This window comes from Amblyomma maculatum, chromosome 10 (genome assembly GCF_055883805.1).
Source record: "Amblyomma maculatum isolate TAMU_Amacu chromosome 10, ASM5588380v1, whole genome shotgun sequence".
NCBI lineage: Eukaryota > Metazoa > Arthropoda > Arachnida > Ixodida > Ixodidae > Amblyomma > Amblyomma maculatum.
Window position 1 is genome coordinate 97,204,839 of NC_139353.1, and position 24,209 is coordinate 97,229,047.

General features: G+C 42.2%; 1 protein-coding gene across 1 annotated transcript in view; it reads right to left on the minus strand.

Moving 5' to 3' along the window:
• Window positions 1–1,578: 1,578 nt before the first annotated feature.
• Window positions 1,579–24,209, minus strand: part of LOC146177071 (uncharacterized) — a 40,709-nt gene continuing 18,078 nt past the window's right edge. Inside the window, exons 6-11 of the mRNA XM_084581455.1 lie at window positions 21,701–21,768; window positions 19,498–19,619; window positions 10,132–10,194; window positions 9,624–9,710; window positions 2,761–2,840; window positions 1,579–1,913 (exon numbers count right to left, since the gene is read on the minus strand). Coding sequence (XP_084437581.1) covers window positions 1,844–1,913; window positions 2,761–2,840; window positions 9,624–9,710; window positions 10,132–10,194; window positions 19,498–19,619; window positions 21,701–21,768 — 490 coding nt within the window. The 3' untranslated portion in view covers window positions 1,579–1,843. The remainder of the gene's footprint in view (window positions 1,914–2,760; window positions 2,841–9,623; window positions 9,711–10,131; window positions 10,195–19,497; window positions 19,620–21,700; window positions 21,769–24,209) is intronic.

Consider the following 24,209-nt stretch of genomic DNA (forward strand, 5'->3'; position numbering starts at 1 on the left):
GTGATGATGATGGTGCAGAAAAAGAGATAGCATCAGTGAGTACAGGCCAATGCGCCTACATGCAGCTATGCAAGCATGCAGCTAGGCAGCAAGAGGCTTCTAGAAGACACGAAATTGGCAGTATTGCAAGCTAAACTCACTTTACAGTACTCATATGCGACTTCAGTACCAAAAACGTCGAAAATCAGGCTGGTGAGAAGTGGTGGATGCAGATGGCATAGGTTGTACGAGAAGCAAATAAGATTTATTTGAACAGTTCATGAGAGAAACAGTGCACGTAGCATCAATACCATCTACCACAAACGGGGAGGAGGAATTGCACGTGGAGCCGCCCATGGCCGAGATTAAAGGTAAAGTTTTCAAGGCGTCTTACTGATATCTGTACAGTGAACGAAGCAATCACAAACGAAGTTGCGCACGAGAGTTTCAACCAGCAACCTATATTAAAAACTGTGAAAAGAGTGGCGGAAAATTAGTGGAAAGGCAAATGCGAGCTGGCGGGGGTTAAGTAACTGCAGAATTGTTGAAAGCGGAGGATTGTGATGCAAGAACTATGCTATAAAAGGCTAATGCTCTAATAAATTAGAAGGGAATTTGAAGGACTTCTAGAATTGCAGGTAAGACATCTTACGGCACCTTGCCTAGCTTTATTTGCAGAGATACCCGCTAATAAAGTTACGACACCCGTACACTAAACTGTTCCTATAGGGCACACAACATACTGTCCTAGCAATAAGAGATCTTGTTAAAAACTTGGCCAACCATTCATATCCCTTTATACGTCTACCATCAAAACTGCAAACGAATTTTTCTTTCCCTGAAGGTGTCGATGTCCTCTCTCGTGTGCTAATCAAAAAAGTTTCCTTGCATGAATTTAAAATCTGTTTGTTCTTACTCAAACTAATCTTCTCATTACTATAGTTTCAGTCGCTCTCATCGTGCGAGCAGACGTAAGCACAGAACGTATAGCAGGGAAGGCGTACCGGCTCAAGGAGTTCTCATTTTTGCATCAGCACCTATCTCCTCTGAGGGCATGTTTAAGTGTGCACCGAAAATGGATATAATTTGGTGCCGTTTCATTTAATCGCCACAAAAACAGTGCAGATGGATTCATCTCTTGATTTTTGTGCTCATGACTGCATACTTGCCTAGCCTTAGCAGCGCTCCCACCCGTTTCAACGGAGTATACAGACCGCCCGCATATTCATAGAAAGGGCCGAAACAGCTGATAGATGGCGACTTCAGTCCTGCATTTGGTCCAGGCTTGAAGATATATAGCAAAATTTATCAGCTAACTGGGAAAGGATGTTTACAGGTCTCACCATAAATAATGGTTATACTGTATTTCCAGCATTCATTAAAATACAATCTGGAGTGATTTTCGCTGATCCCTACAAAGTAAACAAAAACTACTCTTTAATTGTTGACGTGGTGGACGAAGACTAGGTTCGCCACTGAATTTCGGGGTGTTAACACAAGGAACTGGATATTCCGCAATGATGTCTCACATTGCCAAATGCCAAAAAACATCCTTGTCTATTTTAAAAATAGACTTTGAATCACGGTGGGATTATTGACGATTGTTTATTTGGTTATTAAAATCAACTGAATAAAGGAAATATTTGATAATATTTGATTTACGAGAGATTTGTGTAATGTGTCTCTATGAAGCGAGTTCGTTTCCTTTACATTAAAAAAAGGAAATGAATGCACAACTGGAAGTCCCACAGCACCACTAACAAAACTTGAAAATCTTCATTGTCCGTCGCTGTCACAGTAAAAGCTTGCTAAAACAGTCTGTAAATGGAAGATCAAGAGCACAACTGAAAACATCTGTACATCTTCACTGTCCGTCGCTGTCACAGTAAAAGCTTGTCAAAAATGGTCTGTAATCCTTCAATGAGAGGTTTATTCTGAAAGGAAGAGAAAAAAGATTTAAAAAAAGCGAATGGGATGCCATGCTCACTGAGTCAGTAAAATTATATAACTCCTGACTATTTAAAGCAATTCGCCGGCGTATGTAGAAAAAAAAAAGCGTTTTGATCCACTGAAAAAAAATGTATATGGGCGGTCAAACACAGGCATCTTTCAGAAATGAAAAAGATGGTTGACGAAATCATATATGTAGCCCGCAAAGAAAAAGGATTGGCATGGGCAATGCCTACAACGCGTGCAAGTGTTTCTCGCGATAGTAATTTGTTAGGTGTGAAGCAAGCCGGCAACATCTTCAAGCCGCTGTGCTAAAGCTTCTGAGGAGCCTCGCCATCACTATATAGCTGCATAGAAGAGGGGGAGAGGTACCACGAGGGGTGGCTGGAAGGAAGTGGACGAACAGTAGAAGGCTCGTTTTGGTGGCCCATTAGGACGCTTCATTTTTGGGCCCTCCTTCGGCTCTATCGAGACGCGACAATATCGTTTCAATTAGGTACAAGCAAAGACGGTCTTTTAAGCTAATCAACAATTGTTGGCAATTAGGTACAGATCAAGCCGGTCACTTAAGATATGTAAAAATTGATGTCTTGCATATAATGCAGAATTAACTTGAGGTCCGGGCATTAACTTGCAATTCATGAATTTTAGAGATCTTTGCAGTCACATCTAAAGCATTTACGAAGTAAAAAAGCCCTGAGACTCTTACACTGTGCGAAAGGTACAGGTAAAACGCACAGTTTAGTGACGGTAGTCGGTAGTTTCTCTGTCTACAGAAGATGTCGATCCCGTATATTATCATTGTAACCAAGCCACTGAAAGCTCACTTACTCCGTGGATGGTGGAATCCCGTAACTGTACAGTACTTCCCACCATACTCCAGATATATCCTGATATTGACGGCAGGCAGCCTTAAAGAAAAAGAGATCGAAGTGCACTTGTATATATCCCTGCTCACAGTCCATGTTATATTAAAGGCTGCGTTCTTCAGACAAAAACCTCTAATTTATCTAAACCGCATCAACTTTCCTTCGTGGCCTAAATGTACATTATCCGAAGATCCTGGGTTCGATTTCTCGTTCTGCTGCCCGCCTGAAAGAAGCGGCCCGAGTTCGAAATCCCTATCAACTCGGTCATGTCGGGTGCTCTTGTGACGTCACACGAGCCGCTGGCCAAGCAATGCCCTGGCATGTCATCTTCTATCCGGAGCCAAAGGTGTGATTGCAATTTTTAATGCGACAGCATTATTGCTCTCATTACCTAAACATCTGGGCGGCTTATCTGTGGGCGAACAATCACTATCAAAGCCCTGGCAAGGAGTAATTTCTGGTGACATAGCCGGCACTGTTTTACTCGGTTGGTCATGTGACGTAAAGTGAATGCATGACATGCAGGTTCAATCACTTAGTGCTTCTTTAAACGTAGAGGGCAAGGCGATATCCAAAGCTGTCAAAGTTTTTCGATCCCTAGGAAGACACGCTAATCCTAGGCTACGGGGGTAAGTTTTAACGTTATCGAATTACCGAATATCTTAATATCCGTTTCGGTGTCGCCGAATATCTGCGTCGACGATAGCGTTGTGAGGAAATTAAAAAACCACGAGTATGGCGCTGGCAGATAGTAATGGCAGCTCACATGGCACAGCACTCACCAGAAGCCAGCTCGGCTCCCTCGTTTCATAAGGGAGGTGACATCAGAATCAGCCTGCCGGGACCCCTGATTTCACGTTACCCCCAGGCCACGCTGGCTAGATCGGTCAAAGCGGGGGTTTAGATGTGGACTGGTAGCGTACGCTACCCCATTTGGCCATTGAATGAGAAGCCTAAGTGTCTGACTTCTATAGTTTTTGCGCTTTAAATTGGGGCTTCGGAGCTGGGCTCGGGTGGTCTTCCGAAAATGCGGTAGTTTAGAGCCAATAGTAATGAATACGCATTATATAATACAGGCACAGATTAGGTAGTTAGTGATTAAGTCAGCAGCAAGCTATTCGGGCGCGAAAGAGCATCCTCAATACAAGCCGCAGACGAGTGCCATTAACGCCATCGTACGTGTCATTAGGCTCCGCCGCTTTCATATTGCTCGCTTAAAACGGCGAAAGCATGGCTCCGCAGGGTCGTGCGTAGCAAAGTCCAAAGCCTTACAGAGGTCAAGGAGGTACGGTAAATGACATTGAACGAAGGCGAACAGCAATATCCGGCGACCATCTCGTCATCTACAGTCGATCTCTTATATATCGAAATAAAAAAGCTCGAATTCAATAGCTAAAAGTTCTCAACATGAGCTTCTCTGTATTCCAAAAGCATTAATGTGTTGTGCACACTCTAGCCGCAATCTGGCCGCAGCGAAGGAATGCCTGCCGACACACTGACAGTCTAGCTCTTCTGCGTGACTCAATTCTCGTTGCTGTTAAGAAGTCACATCATAGCAGCTGCCAGAGATGGTTTTCGAAAAGCAGTTGCTAATAATAAAAGGTCTACATTTCTTTGAGATATACTGCAAACTCAAAAAGCTTGGTTAAATTATGGTAGTTTATTTTTAGCCTTCATCAGCAGCGAAGCAGTCCACGAAAAACCTACCGCAAGCCTTCAGTCTGCTAGGTAGGCTTCACCGTACGACTTCCGTGGCCTAAAATTCTGGTTAGGGACATGTCCCTAAAATAAAACATTAGGAGATAATCATTGGATTTTTTAAAATAGCGAGCAGATTTTAGCATTTTTTCCTTTGCCTGGTGTCCACCGTAGCCCCTCACGTAGCTTAAGAGATAAAAGCTAGTGACCTTTATTTGCTTTATTTACACCTTTTAAAAACACCCGGTTTAGTTAGTACGGCAGCGGCCGCATAAGCAGGTATGTTCTTGTCGCCGGGTGTTTACAATTCACCCAAGACCGGGAAGTGTTTTATTATAGCGAAAGCTACACCAGACTAACAGAAGCGCATTTCGGGCTGCCCAGCCGGAGCCACAAGTGGGAAAGCTTCGTTTGCATGACAACCAAATGCGCCGAGCCGCACCGCTCTCCTCGAGTCACGAGAATATGACGTCAAGCTCCGCTATGCTTATCACCGTCGTGATCACCATGCGTGGTCATCGTGATCGTGATGATCAGGCTCTCTAGATAGCCGCGCAAAGGATGAAGACGCAGACGAGGAGGGAAGTTACTGTGAACTGCATAAGCGGAGGCTACGCGAAGGAACGCCGACGGATCCAGAATAATCGCATGGTGCGAGGTCACCTGACAACTTGCGAATAGCCAGCAACGCTAGCGAGCGTCAGAGACGCCTGAAATGCGAGAAGAACGTCTCGCTAATCGCCAGCGCCAAGTCTCGGATTGCCAAAGACGCCGAGTCGCTGCGCAACTAGAGATAAGACCATCTAGTGGTACTGCAAGAAGTAGAAACTCAGCAAGTGTATGGAGATGAAGTTCGACATAAATTTACGTAGGATCATCACGTTCCCATTACCGAATGGGGAGCCGCCATTGAGCTTGTATACTAATGAGAGATCGTCTCGACTTGATGCTATGTATCCAGATTTGAGTCGGTGGCAGCCTTGTTTAGTGACTATCGGTAGCTCTCTGGAGCTATAAATCTTAGTATTGAATAAATATGCGATTTACACACATTAAAATGACGACATTGTTTCAATTCCTAAACCGTCGCAGTCTAAAGTACAGGATAAGCAAACTCTGCCTTGCCAACTTCTAGCTTTCGCCACGTGTACCCTGGCCCAGCTAAGCTAAGCGTCTGCATTGTTTTTATTTTTATTAGTTCAGCTGCCTACAAGTGTCAGAGGCCAGACAGCTCTGAATCCGCAAACAAAATTCGATATGTCAGAGAGAGGGCTGCGGGATTATCTCGCTAAAGTGGCGTAAGCATTAAAATACACTTTACTTTTCCTCTTCTATTTTGTTTATCTTGAACTGCTTCTAACCTCCGCGTAGCTCTGGTGGTTTAAGGTTTCTTGTTTCGTTTATGCATTCTTATAAGGCACGTCCGTGTCTGCGCTGCAATGCGTCCAAGAAAAGTTCGTATTGTGGCATCCACAGACGGGGCCTTAGGGCGTCACCGCAGGGTATACAGAGTGAACGCAAACATTTGTCAAAAAAGACCCTCGAAGAGTAAACGAGTACAGCGGGTTTGTATGCACAGAAAGAAGCAAGGACGAATAGCACAGGCAGTCACAGAGTAAAGCATGCCACGTATGATAAATTCAGACAGTTAACTCTAATATCTGTCCTGAGATAACCAGGCGAGATATACGGTTTGTAACAAAACCAGAGCGTAGGAAAGGGATAAGGCACAGGACAATTGTGTCTTGACCCTTTGCTAAGCGCTGTTTTTGTCACAATTTGATAAGCAACTTGCCCAAGCTGCTGTTCTGGAGATATGTTGATAGTTCATCATCAGCCGGGATATACCACTGCAGGGCTAAGGCCTCTACCACATCTCTTAATCATCACCGTCATGTGCGAACTCCATTTACTTCACCCTCGTAAGCCTTTTAACCTAATCCGAGCACGCAAAATACTGCCGTCCATTCCTACACTTGCCTACATTCGGGATCCAATTCGTTACCATTAGCGACCATCTGTTATCCTCTCTTCTCAGCATATGTATTTAAAATGCCCATTTGTTCCCGAGTGCCTAGATGTAGCGACAGTATATTTTTGACTCATAATCATCACCACGAGCGAGGCCACGCCCACTGCAGGACGAAATTAAGGTATATACATCATTGTTGTTTAGTTTGGCCCTGTAGGAGCTTGGCGCCTTCTCATATCCGGGAACTTCTTAAGACAGCTCCTCTACCCAGTACGTTTTTCGCAAAACGCTGTATGTTTTCCTACTGAAGTTCTCTTACAATGCAGCCCGTTAGTATTGCATGTTTATCGCTAACCGTGTCTTTCCATTGCATTCCTCGCTCACATCCATCTTTTGTTCATTTCGACAAGCAGGTAAATCATAAAATTCTTCCTTCAAGACCCTCTGCTCTCTTCCTCTCTCTTAAAGCTGCAGATATCGTTTTCCCTTTCTTTGCCAGCTGCACTGCAGTCAATGCATGTAAAGATCTACTGGTAGTCGCTACAGTTTCTGATGTTAGGGGGAATGTCGCCAGACTGCTGTTATGTCTGGAGGACTTCGGTTCCGGTACACCTAAGAGTGTACTTTTACACTTCTCTCTTCAAGAATACTGATAAAGTGCCAGTCATGATCTCAATGTACGTACTACTTTTTGTAGTGCGGAAGAGTACCAGACCAAATATGTCATATTTGAGTATTAGAAAATATTATTAAACAGCATTGAATATCACTTTGGCGATCATGGATTTACAGAGTCGATCCCACTTATCTAGAGAGCTTGAGTAGTCTGCAGTGGAAGCAAATGAAGTGAAGAATTTTCGAAGCGTCTCTACACTTAGTAAAAGATTTGTTCTCTTGCTGTCCTATGGTCAGTTAGCCTCCCCGCGAGCGTAAGCTTCATCAGCGAAAGCCAGTAACCGCCTCAAAATCCAGCCTGATTTCATCCTCAAGATAATGCTCGAACGTTCTAGACAAGTGTGAGCGATTCTATATTTATCTTTTCTGCTTGCGATTGGCACTGTGCTCTTGCGCCTTGAGACTTCTGTGCAACACTACTGCCGGCAATATCACCAGACGTTTTCGAGTGCAAGCCTAGGTATTCTACGTCATTATGATGGCTGGGGTCGTCATGCATCTCCAGGCGTGTCTCTAATGAGTTTAAATCGTGAAATGCGTGAAGCTTGCATAGTCGGCAGTCGCCGTTAACTTTAGATATAGAGCGGAGGTAAACACGGAGGCAAACCGACGACAACGCGAATGCGAATCTAAATAGTGTTATGTGCGTCGCTGAATGGTGGATACGTGCTACTCTAGCTCTGGAGCAGCGCAGCGTGACGGTTGAAGCCAGCACATGAGAGGAGGGAGTTTAGGCTTTACCCCTTCAAATCGACGCACAAACAATCTAGATGGCACATTACGTAGGAGCGGACAGAGCCGGGTGAGTTTCCTTGTTCCAAAGGCCGTTACAGAACGTGCTTCTGGCGAAAACTTTACTCCTCTCGTTCTGTGGTGCCATGTATCCCACTGCCGATAAAGATGTATAACTTGTTTAGCCTGTTTCTACCTTACGGCCTGACGTGAAAACGCTTCGAGTGATGTTGAGCTCAATGCGCCCTATGTTCTGTGCCTGTGATAAACTCATTTCGTGCTTACATCTACCTTGAATTACGAAGGCGGCAATCTTTTTCACTGGGTGCGATAAATGAGGGGGAATTTTCCTGCCCCCAACGCTTCCATTTAGTGTCCAGACTTCAATACATGCTGTAATTCACCACGTGCAGGAACACGAGGATTACAGCTCCGTGCCGGGACTGCAGCATGGGCGACGGAGTCATGCTTTAATACCGATCTTGGCTTCTGCCACCTTCGTTAGTTTGCCTGATCCTGCTCCTCGTATAATACTCGCAACGTCGCTGAGCACCCGCGTTGCCTTCGAATTTATCTGAGAGCTGCTTGTTGATGCATCGAATTACTCTCCCTAATTATCGTTTTGTTCTAGAATTGATAGCGCAGAGTATGTATTTTCTCTTACTTACGGCTGGTTATGTTCAACTGTCATGCTGATTTTCTTCGTGCCATTTGCCTTTTTCACAGTGTCTAATATCACTTTTCTCGGGTTGTGTTTTATGGGTTTATTTTTTCGTTTTTGCGCTGATTTACTCATGCTAAGTTTTGAGGTTATAAATTTTATTGTTGGCTTCTTTTTGAGCTGTTAATTTATTTTAGTGTATCTTCGTTCTGTTGCAGTCTAAAGTGTATGCCTAATTCTAGCATGTATAAATGTACAGTTGTCCCCCCCCCCCCTATTCATTGGTACGAACTGCAGCCTACAAGATATTTGGAACATAATATCTGTAACAGATAAATAAATACTGTCCAACAGTGAAGGCAGAGGTGGCGGTGTTTGCCATTATATTAGTGAGAGCAATGAAACGGGTTTCTCATAAGAGTTTTCCCGAAAACGTACGACAGCTTTCCTCTTGAGCGATTATTCAGGTTTTACGTGTAATGCGACACTCCGCTCTGAACAGTGCGACCTTTTTTTACAAGGTTTACTATAAAAGCCCCATTGCTGCTTCCTTAAACCCAACGCCCTCAATAAAAGTTTAACGGACGATATTTTTTTTTTTCAATTTCGTGAAGCCTCTACGTGCTTCTGCTAAAATAGACTGATTTTGTGGCGGGGGGGGGGGGGCGAGGGGGGGACCTCCTTGCATTTATTGGGACGTATCTCAGTAATCGGTTCTGGTATTCCTTTCGACACCACCTTTATTACCGCACACTCTAAGTGTGACGTCTTTGCGAAGCGAAGTAAAAACCACAGCTCGGTGCGCACTAGATAATGGGGGCTCCATTTTGGAGTCTTTCATTCGTAAGAGGTAGGAAAGACTACTTGTGAAAGCAATTATGTGCGCAGCAAGGCCAAACTGCGAGCTGATTCTAGGTGTACAGCGGCCGTATTAAAGTGGATTGCTTCCACGTGAGTGCATTCAAGTCAAAAATTGCCGAGCAAAGCAAACCAAAGTTAGCATGTGTTGAGATATTTCGCTGCCCACATAGGACAGTAGTTCTTTCTTCTCATGTGGTTGACATATAGTACAATGGAGGCTACCCACCTCCGCAAACAGGATGTACTTCATCCAGTGGCTGTACTGCCGAGGCAAGCCTAGGTCGACTTTCTCGTTTTTCAGGGCTCCGTAATCCTGTTACGTGAAAGGTTGGAGACAAAATGATGTAGATATAGACTTTGTTTGGCATGCCTAAATAAATAGCAGTTGATCACAACTCTAATCAACACAAACATTTGAAGTAATGTTTTGTAATTAAAGCTGCATTTAAGATCGATGATTTAATCATTTTTTGAGCACCGATGTGGGCTTGGTAGTACCTACACCCTTCTATATTTCTAAGTTTACATGTATATTGAATACTTTTGATGAATTTTTGCAGCATAGTTGATATTATTCATCTATAAAATTGATACAAGAAGAGGAACTCACTAAAGCATATTGCACTAAGCTGTCCACGCGTGCCAGCTAACTGCACGCACGCCATTTGCTGGAGAAGTTATGATCGGACAACATATACCATAAAAATGGTGAATGGAATTGGTCGCGCTCTTACCAGCCCGAAAATCCGGAAGAACCACCGGGTGGCCAGCATGTCTGCCCATAACCATCTGTGATCCTAGAAACAATATGAAAGAAAATTGAAAATAAAAGAACTTCTTAGCGCAGCGTTCTGCATAATTTTGTAACAGTTTCAAGGATAATCAAAATAATTTATTTTGCGCTCAATAACGCCAGCTGGAGATTGTTACCACGAGCCAGCGGTATCTGAAGTATATACACTCATACTACTGCTTTTCTATATCCAATAAATTTATGTATCCCATTATTATCTTTCCTGGACGTTTTTTGAAGTACATAGACCGCATATTTCAGCTTCACTGCCTACTTGGACCTAAAGCTACAAAGCCATTTGCTGTATTTCTACATATACGATTTACTTATGCGATCTCTTATGTTGACGACATTATATGAAAAACTGTTAAGGCCGTAGCGCGCTATTTATCTTACAACGACTTCGTTTTAAAACAAAACATCTCAAACAATTCTTTTTGTTTCATGCGAGGATGAACGCAGCTCCGAGTCTAATACGGTTGTCGACCTTTTTTTTTTAACGTTGGCATGAGAACTGTTAATCGTTGAACCATTGATTCAAATTTATTTGTTTATATAATTTCCATCGGCCTCCTAGTTATGCTGTCCGAATGAGAGAACAAATTGGGAGAATCAAAAGGTCTGCCCCTAAGGATATAGAGTGGCTACTCTTTTGGATACTCGTTGGCATGCATTCACTTCGCGAGTAACTTATTCACTAATCTGAAAAATGTTACCTGCCTTATCTCAACCATATGAACAGCACCCACGATAGAGGAATCGTGCGAAGAGAGAAATATCGAACAACACAAAGCAAGATAAACATGGGTTGAATGGAAGGAAGGCGACGGCACGCTAGTCAGCGTTGTCACCAAGGGCTTGCCTTCTTCTGTGCCTTGTCTCCACCCAGTCGGTAACTAGTTCACATCAGGAAACGTTGCTGTTAACATCTAGGCTTTCCTGAACAAATTTTCGTTTTGCTTCCTGGTATTTTGTTTTTTTACTATTAGAGTAAAGTCGTGATTTACAACATTCGCTGAAAGGCATTTATAATAATAAAAGGTCCAATTTAAGCACGCTGTATATGAACGTGCATACGTCCATTAAGATTAGCTACTACGATAAGGGATTCGAGAGTTCCGTAGAGTTGGATTCCCATTTGAGTAGCCCACCGGAAATGAAGAGCTCGAACTGACAGCATCTGCAAACTTTGACATGTCATGCAGTATAGGGACGTCACACAGCATGCCGACCATTTCAACTCAACTGAAACCTTCCAGAAGCAGGTTAATAATTTTTCCTTTGTAATGCTGACACCGACAACAACAACAATTATTTTTCTTGAGAAAAGGGGTAAAAACAATCACATCACTAAGGTAGCCCCGCATTGGACAAACTCGAAAGCACCAATTTCCTTATCAGTGATTTATTTATCACTAAATTTTTTACAGCTCATTTTGTACCCCTAATTTCTTTCACATTTTCATATTCCTAATTTCCATATCACTCACTTTCTTTCCACTAATTTCCCTATCGCCATATTTCTTTTCAATAATCCTGTAATCCGTGATATTCCTTTCACTCTTTTCCGTCCCACTAATTTTTCTCGTTACAACATACCACTACGCCACACAAAATTGTTTCTCGTTCCGACACAGCAGTATGGCACACGAATTTGGATTTCATTATAACATACTGTTATACCATTCTAAACTCTCTCATTACGATGTACTACTAAAATACAGTAATGGATTCATAATAAGACACGCTGTTCTAACACACTAAGTTTCCACACACAGTCATGGCTTTACTTTTCTTGTCCACTTTTTAGCTGCGCTGTTTGGCCTCACCAGGATGCCGAATAATGCTTTCAAATAACATTGCCTAGTTAACATAAAATCGTTTCATTTATGGTGGCCTTTGGCTCCGGCTCAGTGGTTAGGCCGCACATTCCCGCATTCATGAACGCAAGTTCGCCCACGTTCGTGTTGGCTGCTATTCGATGGAGGCGAAATACAAGACATCAGTGTTGCTTTAGAAGGTCAGCGAAGGGTAAAAGATATCAAGCAGCGTAAATGGCTGAAGTGGTCTGCTAAGGCGTGCATCAGGGCAGGTTCTCTTTAGAATGGTACACCCTATTATCCAAAACATTGCTTAGCAAAAGTGCTTAACTCGTGTGCCGTTGTCACGATCGTGCCTAGGAGAAGAAAGCATCGTCTAATGGTCAACATTATAGAAGAAAAAAGGAAATATAGACGGGCGAAAACGTGACGTGTTAACCAAATTTCTCGTTATGGTGCTTGTACCCGCACTATGACAAATAATTAGGGGCTTTTGATGTTCTAAGGTAACATATTAGAGTGACCGAGTAATGCCTCCGGCCTGTATCTTTTCATTCTTATCCTCATTTGCGTAAATAGGTTTAGGCTGCTTACTTTTCCACTAATCACTTAATTTGCTTCTGCGCGGCGTCATCCGAACTCACTTTGGTACAGTTGTGAATTACTAATGTTTGTGCAAACCAGCCAAAATAAACATAACCCAACACTTTAAAGGGCCACTGTTCACCCTCCGTTCGAAAATATTTCCTCTCCTGGTGACTGGCAGCCTTCGCCCCAAGAACGCAAAGCCGCACAAAGTTCTTGAAAAGAGTAATTAATAAGGCAGTTACAGCCAACGCAATAAAACAATTTCAAGTTTCGCTCTCCTTCCACTCCCTCTCCGAGTTTTTCACTGTCCTGCCTGGTGATCTAGCCTCCGCAAGACAAATTCCCTTCTTCCTCCGCTCCACGTTTGGCGGAAGGTGAGGGCGTGGTACTCTGCGTGCGCGAAAACGAAACGGGCGAGGGAGCGCTCGCTGCTGCATTCACTCCGGCTGTGGCGAGAAAAAAGCGCGCAGTGAGTGGCGGACACAATTAGTCGTGTACGCCCACCTTTTACCCATCAGTCAAAGAAACGGACCAATGGATGTTGTAGCGACTCTGACGTCGAAGACGTGAGAGCTTTCATTTGTATCTTTGCTGCTTTACGGCGCGCGTACCGCTGTAGCATTTTGCAAGGACTGTCTCCGGTACCTGATCAACGCAGTGGGCTCCTTTGCTTAAAAGGCAATGCCTTGAACAGTGGTCGTTTAATGAAACCGAACGAACGTACCAGCGAAGCCTAGGGGTAGTGCGCGTGGTTTAGGATTCAAGGGTTCTGGTAGAATCAATTCTCACCACATTGCAACAAACCGTGTTTGCAGCTACTGCACATTCGCTCATTTAAGTCTACTTCGCACTAATAATTGCAAAGCAGTGTTTTTGCTCATTTTGGCTTCTTGACTTCTCTGATCAGAAAATCATGGCAACAGCCTAATGTGACGGCGAAGCGATATCGAAAGTACAAACGACGGGAGTTTGCGCTCCAATCTCCTTTGGCTGCGCCCCCACAGAATTCTGTGTTTCGTGAAAATCTCCAATGGCGTTTGATTCCCGTCCACAGTGGATGATCCGTCCTTTACTGCTTTATTCCTACAGCTCCGTTCAAACTGTAGTAAAGCAATTAGGCACGCATCACGTGTCAGCTTAATTATCACAAGTTAAAAGCAAACCATACGTGTGTACTAAAGCTGAGGTATTGACAAAAGGCCCAGTTGGCCTGGGCTAACTGCATTATCTATTTGCACCTATCTGAAGGTCAATCAGCCGGGCAGGCTGATCTTGGCTGATACATGGACGTTGTATAGGTTTGGCTTCAAAAAAGGTTGCGATGGCAATGATGTCTTAAAGCAGATAGAATTGGAACGAAATACATGTGATGAAAATGAGAAAAGCAGCCTTGTAGCACGCAATTTAGAATCAGAGGTCTACTCTACACACTGCGACTGCAAACGTAATGTGGCGCCACAAATTTAACCTGGCCGAGAGACGCCGTAGTGGTGGGCATCAGGAAGCTTTGAACGTTGTACTGCAACTCCGGTCATTTTCTCGTGTGTTTGACCTGGAGCCAAAAGGCGCTGTAGTGGAGGACTCAGATAGTTCGAAGCACCTGTATTCAAGGTCACTCTCACATTACAATTGAGTTAAGGGACGCAGTAGCGAATGGCTCCGGAACTATCGATTCCCTGGGGATGAATGTGCAGCGACCATGCGACTATGTGGTGTTTAATAACTGCTTCGAGAGCACTTCTCACGACTTTATACCATCGCCTGAATTTATACTGGCCTCATGATTGTGTTAATTTTTTGCACCAGTTTTAAGAAATCCTAAATTTTTCTTTTTTTTTTTTTTTTTTTTGTTCCGGAATCAAGCGCTGCACACGTGCTCTTGTACCTCCGTATTCGGTAACGCTCCACAGCAGTGTTTCCCACGCCGAGGAGTTTGCGCTTCAGAGGATCAACGTCGGGATTGGCCTAATTCGTTTGTCGCTCGAACGGGGCCTCATTTTCGATACTTATAACAACGCCCAGGGTGTCCTATCTGTATCTTCCAGAATACTGAGTTATATATTCACCACTGATTGTGCGCTTGGCCTACGCAAAAGCGGACGAGAATTTGGCACCTGACAGCAGTGGGTCACTCGCCAAATAACCCGTCATCTTTTATTGCTTCTGCGTAGTGGAATGTAATAGATCGACCAAATTTTTTATTATATTTAATGCCCCTTTTTCATTTTTGCGTGTTTAAGATTGTTTATTGCCAGAGGCAATAAACAATCTTAACAAAAATACTCTGACATTAAATGTTTATCTTAGCACGCCTCTTTTAGATAAATGTAGAAGCTTTCAGGCCCTCTAGATATCTTTTTCTTAGCCTGTACGAATAAAACAATTTCAGGGAACACGCAGTGGTGAAATGGTTAACGTTGTATATTAGAAATCAGCTAATAATTTAACAGTTAACCTGTTGACGCATTCGTTTTTGTTTTGTTTTCGAAAAGGCTTTTCTAAAACGCGCTAGGCATTGAGGCATTATCAATATTTCCTTTCTTTACACAAGTCGTAGAATGTTGAGCTCTGTGAACTACGCTATAAACGCAAAATTCATTCCAGATCGCTTCCGATAAAAAAATATATTACAGTCATCAGCATAGATAACAAAGCGATATGATTTATTAATTAGCCCCAAATCATTAATATAAAATAAACAAAGGACCGGACACAGAATGCTACCCTGTGGTACCCCAGATTTTATGGACCTTATATGCGATTTGTGTTCATTAATCTCGACGTATTAAGAGCGCGAGGATAAATATGACCGGATGAGTTGCGAGCACGTTCCGCAGAAACCATATTGTTCTAATTTATGTATTAACAGGTCGTGATTAACGCGATCAAAGGCCTTACTGAAATCTAAGTAGATTCCTAAAGTCATGTTTCTTTTCTATATTCTCTAAAATAATTTCCTTTTGGGTAAGCAATGCTCCTTCAGTAGACCGTCTTTTCCTAAAGCCGTACTGACATTCAGTTATTAACATGTGTTTTTGGGAAAACGTTTCAATTCGCTTATTAATAATTTTTTCCAGACCTTTAGAAAATATTGGTAGAATAGATATTGGACGGAAGTTGTTTTTGTCCCCTTCCTTGTATGTTAGTATAACACGTGCTATGTGCATATTCTTTGGGAAAATACCAGTCGATGGGCAACATTATATATATGGGTTAGCAGTGGTGAAATAAGATCGATTACATGCTTAATAGGCCTGACTTCTAGGCCGTCTGCATCTATGCTACGACTATTTTTAAGGCTGTGAAAGAAAAAACTTATTTCGGTGGGACAGGTAGGTTGAAGGAACATGCTATTAGGCGTGATTGGAATGTGAGCAATGGATTCATTATGGCACTGGCCGTTTCCGCTTTCACTGAAAACGTCGTTAAAACGGTCTGCTAGCTCCGAGCCTTGCTTGACTTTGCCGTCTATGACAAGGTTATCAATGAGGGTGGTACTATTTCTTGCATTTTGAATTTCGTTTAATTTCTTCCATACTTTATCACTCCTCTGAAGGCAATCCGCGTGAAAAATACGGTGATAATAATCTCTCTTAGATTTCTCTTTTTCGCTATTCAGTTTATTCCGAAATGCTTTGTACTGTAGCCACTTATTCGAATCGCGTGTTTTAAGAAATTCATGGTATATCTTATCCTTCTCGTTTATGTTTCTAATAAAATTCTAGGTAATCCATGGTTTTCGAGCTTTTTTGGGTTGATGATGGCTTCTAAAAGGAAAGCAACCAAAATACAATGCTTGAAACCTAGATATAAATTTATCGTATGCGGTGTTCACGTCTGAAATGTGACAGATATCCGCCCAGTTAGTTCGGATAATTGTTTCCCTGAAATTTTCTGTTTCAGGAGATATAAAGCGATGCATTTTCTGTTGTATATTTTTATGTTGAGTGGTTTTGTTCTGTAAGAACAAAAATATTGGAAGATGATCACTTATATCGCAGCTCAGTGTCCCTGATTGTATATTTTCATTAGATGACTTTGTAATGAACAAGTCAAGTAAGGATGACGATGATGCAGCGATGCGTCTTGGTTCGGAAATAGCATTGTAAAAGCCATTGCACTCAAGTATTGATAGTAACTCTGTTCCTTGGAGGGATGCTTACTTTAGATCGATATTGAAATCACCCCTGATAGTTAATATGTATTTTCTCTCATTTGCGTATGAGAGAAAGTGATCAAAGAATTCAAAAAAAGATGTGATGCTTCCCCTTGGAGGAGGGTATAAACTGGAGAAAAGATTACCGCCATTTTTAATGCACAGTATTTCGTAGTCTTGGGTAATAAGGCTATGGTCATTTAATATTTCACACTGTGATGACAAGGTCTGTATGGCCACGCCTCCTCCTCTTTTTTCTTTGCGATTTTGCGATTTAAATAAAAGTGCTGAGAACCAGGAAGCACAAAATATTCTGAGTATTTATTATACCAGGTTTCAGTAAAATAAATGACATCAAAAGGTAAGTTGCAACTTCTCAGTAACGCAAGTATATCATCCCTTTTTGATTCGACTGATCTTGCATTTAAGTGCAGTAGTTTCAAACACGTGTCTATGTTTTTTCGTCCAACAAGACTAATAATGTATTTTACCCCATGCAAGCTCAGTTTGTTTTAAAGTACAAGAATGGGCCCAGAATAGTAACGTATTATTGAATGAGTCAAAAACAAAATGCGTTCTATTTCGTGCACTAGGTAAATCAGTTGAAGTGCCTGATAGAATTATTGTTGGTCCATATCTTATTGATACAGCGAAATCTGTGAAAACACTTGGCGTTGTTTTTTCTGAATACATGCTTTGGAACGCACACATTGCTCCAAAGTGCAAAAACTGGTAGGTATCCTGAATAGAAATCGCTATTTATTTCCAGCAAAAATTAAAAAGCCATTGTATAAAGCCTTGTTCGAGTCCCACCTTACCTACTGCACCCTGGTATGGGGAGAAACGACTTCACAAAATTTGAACAGACTAATCTTGTTGCAAAAAAAAAAAGCCGTTCGAGCAATAGAAAATGTACCGTTTTATGATCATAATGAAGTTCTTTTTCAGAAAAATAAAGTAGTAAAAGCTGACAATATTTACAAATACAAACTCATAAGAAATTACTCTAGAGCGGTACAAGGAAAGCTCGATTCTTTTCTCACACTAGCCAATCTAGAGAAACAGCATTATACTTACCCTCACCGACATCAACTGCCATGGAAAATTCCTTTCTCGCGGACTAACTATGGCCGTCAACGAATTGCTCGCACACTTGCAAACACACTAAACGACTTCACAAAAAAAAAGAACATAACCGCAATGAAACTGAGTAAAAAGCATATTTTAGAAATATTCCTGTAAAGAACTTGCCTCAAAGATTAAAAATGTATTTCTATCCTGTATGTTTTTTTCTCATTGTGAATCAGCCTATAATATTTACTTTACTCATTGTATAATATTAAATGTGTTTGCGTACAATTTTGTGTTTGTGTTTGCGTAGTTCTGCGTGCAATTATATATTATTTGTATATTGCATCTGTATGTGACAGTGTAATGAATTTTAATCTCTGCAATCATTGAAGAAAATGTTATGCCAAACAGTGTGTCCCTGTTGCCTGGGTGGCCGGAGCATTGTCAAGCTGCTGCTGTGCAGCTTTTTCTCCTGTCCCCCTTTTTCGCCATGTATCCCTTCGTTGGCGCAAATAAAATGTGCGTGAAAAAAAAATAAATAAGATTAAGAAGCCGTTTTGCAAGATATTCGTCGTCGACTTTGTAGCGGTCGATGCAGGGAGCTCGAAATAACAATTATTCGTCTAGAAGGTAAGTGGCAGGTGCCATGGCCAGAACTTGTTTGTTTTGTGGGCTTTGTGACGTGCCCACACCACGTGACAAAGCTTCCAGTTGGCAGGAGGTGTAATCCCGGGCTATCCTAAGAGATGAGCGTGTGAGATCGAACTCAAACCAAACCTTATCTCGGCCATCATATACGGTACACATAAAATGCGCAGGAATGCTCGTTTGGCTTGGTGAAAGCTACGTTTTATACCAATATGTCGGGCTGTCTTGCCCCGTAATGTGGGAGCATACCACTCTATGATAAGGAGTATGAGAGATAAATTCAGGGCTAAAACATAAGAGGTCACTCCAGAGACCTACCTGGGAGAGTACGAAGCAGTAGCACTGTCGCGACGTTTTCTAATATTTGCATTTTTTTGTCGCGTTTATTTTATTTTACGTTATATTATTTGCATACTTTATTTTTATGTCATTTTCGTTTGTTGTTATTTTTAAACTTTATTGTGCTGTTTTCATGTGCCACTGATTATTGTCCCTTCCTTACTTCTTGTCAATATTTTATTGCTACGAATGTTAGTTAACATAAGCACTAATTACCATTATTTATTCTTACATAGCCACTGAAGGCTCTCGTAGTAATTTTGTGAAAGCATTAGTAGGGTGGGTATAGTAGCATTTGAACAGAAGTAGAAAAGGACCAGTAATTGCCACACTTGCCAGTGGATACCTTAATCGCGCCTAAAGGAAACCTCATACCACTACACGGCACTAAGACTCGTGGCTCCAGTTTTTGGGTCAATGGTTTAGCCTCACCAGCATAGTCTATAACGGCTTTCTCATAATGAACAATATGGTGGTCATTAAGCGGCTAAGAGAGTGCATGTACAAGAACGACCATTCGCTGAGGCAGGTGCAGAAGGGTGCCGTGTGCGCTTTGAAGGCGTTTCCTAATAGGAGGATCTTCAGTGTCTGTCATATTTTTATAGGACGATTAGGAATTATATAAGGAGGCCTAATCGTTCCTTTTTCGTTGGCTGTCGATGTTACCACGGAAGTGTGACCTCACCACTTCAAGTGCTTCAGTTAAATTCAGAGCCGCCCGGTATTCCATTTCCAGTGCCGTTGCGTTCTGCCACACAATGTCGATGATTGGCACACCACGATGAATTCTCGTGGCGTCGTTCGCGCCTATAAAGAGAAGTACGAGAGCGGCAATTATTCATATCAGATATAAAACACCTGCCATTGATCGGCTGCTACTGCATCACATCTTCCATGCTAGTCAGGCGTTCAATGCGAAGACGGGAATAAAATGATTTCTGTGCAATTATTTAGTTTCTCTAAGCTTTGTTTGAAGATAGTAGTGCAGAATAAGCGTGAGCAATATGGTAATAGAGAACAGCACAATTCTAAACGACGTAAAAGTAAAGGACCTTGTGCACACATAGAACAGAAAGCCGTGGAATATCGTGTCCGCCGATAAGGGATAGGCGCAAATAAATGTCCACAGGTAGGGATATTGTTCCTTAAAAAGCATTAGGTACACGGTATCACCCAGTGCAAGGTGCGCCAGAAAAACCTCCCACGTTTCAAGAATGCATAATTTTGCGCATGAAAAATGACATGGCCAGTAAAAATCTACCTAAACACACCTTATTAATCCTTGCTGCCGACGCTCAAAAGATCAAGATTACTTTTCAACTAAATCTTAATTATTGTCAGCTGGAAATTGCATTGATAGCAATTATTCCGAACTGAAGGCTTTACAAATTTCGAACGTTTTTGATGGGCGCTCAAATTTGGAAGAAACACGCTTTCTTCTCTAACCGACATGGACCTCAAGGATTGCAAAGGTTTTCAGTAAGAACTGTTGATCCGATTGAAAACCTAATACGGAATTCCGAACGGAGACAGTGGAAAATGCGATAAATCATATTGCATGTTTTCACCCACTCGAAGTGGTATTTGCGCAACTGAAATACAAATTTGTCTTTCATTTCAACACTGCTTTCAGCTCACCTCTTTAGAACTGCTCTAGGCAATGAATTTCCACCAGTGAATCTGGCTGGCACACGCAATTGAGGCCAAAGATGTTTTGAACGTATAGAGGCACACCGCTTTCTAACACGGCAATAGCTATGCTGCAAAAATTCCTTCAGTGAAACGCAGCTATTCATCCACTCGAATAAGCTATATAAACTTATCTGCAAGATCGACCAGCACTCCTACATTACTGTAGACTATAAAATTAATCAAGGCCAGTGGAGGCAATAAACAGAATTTATTATTTCTGATATCTCGGTGTAACATTCAGTGTTTCGTTTTTGTATTATTTGGTGCATAATTCCTTATCGTCTCACAAAAGTACGTGGTGTTCACTTATATTCAACATTGTTACCATTTTCGCATATGATAAGACGGCTGCTTCCAATCCTCCCAATTCACGTCTGTATTTGCATCCTGCTTATACCAGTAAGTTTGTGCCAGTATTTCTTGAATCGTGTACTTTGCACACTTAAGAAGTAGATGTGGCGGCTTTGTGCTAGCAGAAACAACAAACGCTTGAGTACTAGCGGCCCAAATGGTGCTCGCATATTGGTTTCAAATGGAGTGCTCAAGTAAGGATAGGAATGATACAATAAATTCCCGAAAGCAATAAAGCGAACACACAGATACGCTCACCAGCACCGACAGATTTCTTCTTTGTGTCATTGCTTTCAGGCTGAGAAAACCCGTCGGAATGAGTACGAACCAGCCGTGTTTTACCTTCCACAGCTGACTTCAATATCCGACCATCTGCGCCACCGCACCAGGTGCTTTTGCTCACTATATCCACGTTTAATTATGCATAAACATCCACCACTTTTAATTCCTGGCCCTATGGGCTAAAAGCCGCATACTATATTTGTCGGGCAAAGCAATTCAATTTAATTTTCAGGTGTTGTCGGTAAAATATGCATAAATCAAATAGGATAAAGAAATTAGTTTGGCTTCCACTCTGGCGCCAAAACAGAAAGATAACGAAGTATGAAATTCGTTATAAAAAACACCGCAATTTATATGCCGGGCAGACCAAAGCTGCTTCCTTTTAACCACTGCTATATGATATGCAAAAAGCAATTTTCATATTTTTATTCATCCAAGAAATGCACGCGTTTCAGTATTCTACAAAATGCCCCATTTCCACTTCCTCCAGCATTCTTCAATAAAAGGGATCGGTGAGTTCACATACAAGTATTGACGCACACATGATCCTAAATTATACTTACGTTGATTGAACAAGTGCCGCATTAGGCCTTTTAGTGCGTCTCCTAGCGACATAATTACGAACGTCTCCCTGCGATGGTCAAGACAGGATTGGGAATTGGTCGCATAACATAGAAGCTTTCTTTATAGAGCAAAAATTCAACACAAGGCCAAATATAATTGAATAAATTCTACAAATATTCCTTCATTGTTTTAGTATTTATATTTATATTCAGAGGTATATTTCCCTCTACTGAGGTCGTTTTGTCCTTTTATGCAAAATACCTTGTAACAGATACCAGAGCCCCATTTTATAAACAGTGTGTACGCTTGGCGTATGCATGAATAATTGACAGCTGCAAACAAGAGTTCAATTTCCTCGGTTGAGCAGTTCGCATTGTTAACATTCCAGAAGCCCTGAAAATCAGTCACCTTAGCAGTGCGAGAGACAAGCAAGTTGTGTGTTATTTGCCCAGACGCCTGCTCGAATATCACTGCTAGCTGATAAAAAACTAATTTTTATCCTAAGAGGGCGTCCAGAGGAAGAGAGTAATCGCAGTCCCAAGACCAGTTATGTTTCCACTCAAATGTCTTTTGTGTGTTGGGCAAATATGTCGGCACATATAGTGACCCTCCCCTTTGCGAGATAAAATGGAGTTTTCTCGGAAACAATTGCATATCTAAGAGGTGGAAGACGTTGTTTTTTTGCCATTTATTAAAATGCAAGTTTGATTCTCTGATGAGTGCACCAACAAATTGTTTTGAATACGAGCGTTCACTCAACAAATATGTGCGCCATGTAATTCCAGTCACTACAGAACAATTTTGATGCTGTATTCTAGAAGAAATATTTGGTATACCCGCGGCAGAACAAGTAAATTTTGGTCTCTACCTGCTGAGAAGGTTCATAAGCTTCTAGCGATGAATAATGTTCACAGTATTCCGCAGTTTCAAATATTGAAAACGATCAGAATGAACCATTTTCCTTCATGAAAAATAAAACATTTGATTTTTATTACAATCTGGAATACAGGGGGGTGGCAGAACGCACGTCTCTGCACACTGACGCATACGGATTCAGAGGTCTCGCTCCATCGCTCGACTTACGCATTTCTGAAAGCGACACCATCTGCTACGCCACACGCCCCGCTGAAATGACACGCCTGCACGTGCCGACTTTGAGGATGCCTATACGCACGGCATAAACGCAGGGAAGACCTTCAGCAAACCACAGGGTAAAACACAACATGTGTTTAGTACTGATGCATTTGCTTGGCGAGCTCAGACTTTCAAAGACAAACCACACGATCATCCGCGCTGACCCATGTCGTGCCGGACATTTGACATCCACCAAGCCTCAAGTTACCGACATTCTAGCCGAAGTTAAGAAGAAATGGACATGGGCCGGACATGTAGTGCGAAGAGAGGATAACCGATGGTCGCTTAGGGTAACAAACTAGAGTCCAAGGGAAGGAAAGCATAGCAGGGGGCGGCAGAAAGTTAGGTGGGCGAATGGAGTTAAGTTCACAGGGGTCAAGTGGTTGCAGCTAGCACAGAACCGGGTTAATTGGAGAAATATGAGAGAGGCCTTCGCCCTGCAGTGGGTATAGTCAGGCTGATGATGATGATGATGAAGCCTCAAGATTCAGCCATCATTGGTTTGGTGCTCATGCATATGCATCTTAAGGTCAAACTTTCAATGCCAAACTTCAGTAACTAAAGTGTTGTTCCGCAACCTTGACCGCTGAACCTAAGGCACTTCATCTGAACAAACACTGCATCTTGTTGATAGATAATATGGCCGAGCACCAATTCATGTTTTAAACTATCATAACGTTGCGAGGAGCTGCCAACTCAGGTTGTTCCTTTTAGGGGGGAGAGGGGGCAGAAACAAATCTAGGCATCTTGGATAATAAGTTAGGCTTGCAACTTCTATGTCCTGCAGAAACGTCAATATGGCTTGGTTAAAGGAAGAATTTATATCTATGTAATGTGGCAAATTCAGCATCGAGGCGTCTAATATATTACCAAAGAACACAAGCATATATCATAACTCCGAAGTTACATCCTTCTACGTTAAGTTTAGTTAAGTTTCACCGCTGCCTGTTTTTGCTCCCTTATGATCATTCAGAGAGTGAGAAAGAGGTATTAATGAGAAAGAAGTTCTTGCATCATGCCTCGTCTCACCAGAATGTGTGACCAGAAAACATTCTTCGCACCGACACTAAATAAAAAACAATCATGACAGCGCAAAGGATTAAACCGCCATCATAGTAGATTATTTCGATGACCTAGGCTCAAAATGATGTTGGGAAAGGTTGAGGGTCCCCGGAGAAGGGGTAGGCAGCGAACGCGATGGTTAGATGGCATTCTCGAGGCATTGCAGATGAAGCTATGTGATGGTAAGAAGATAGTGAGAGACCGGAAAGCGTGGCGTGACATGGTCCATAGGGTCACGAAGAGTCGGACACGACTGAACGCCTGAACTGAACTGAGGCTCAAAAACACTATATATCATAGCAGCCGGTGACG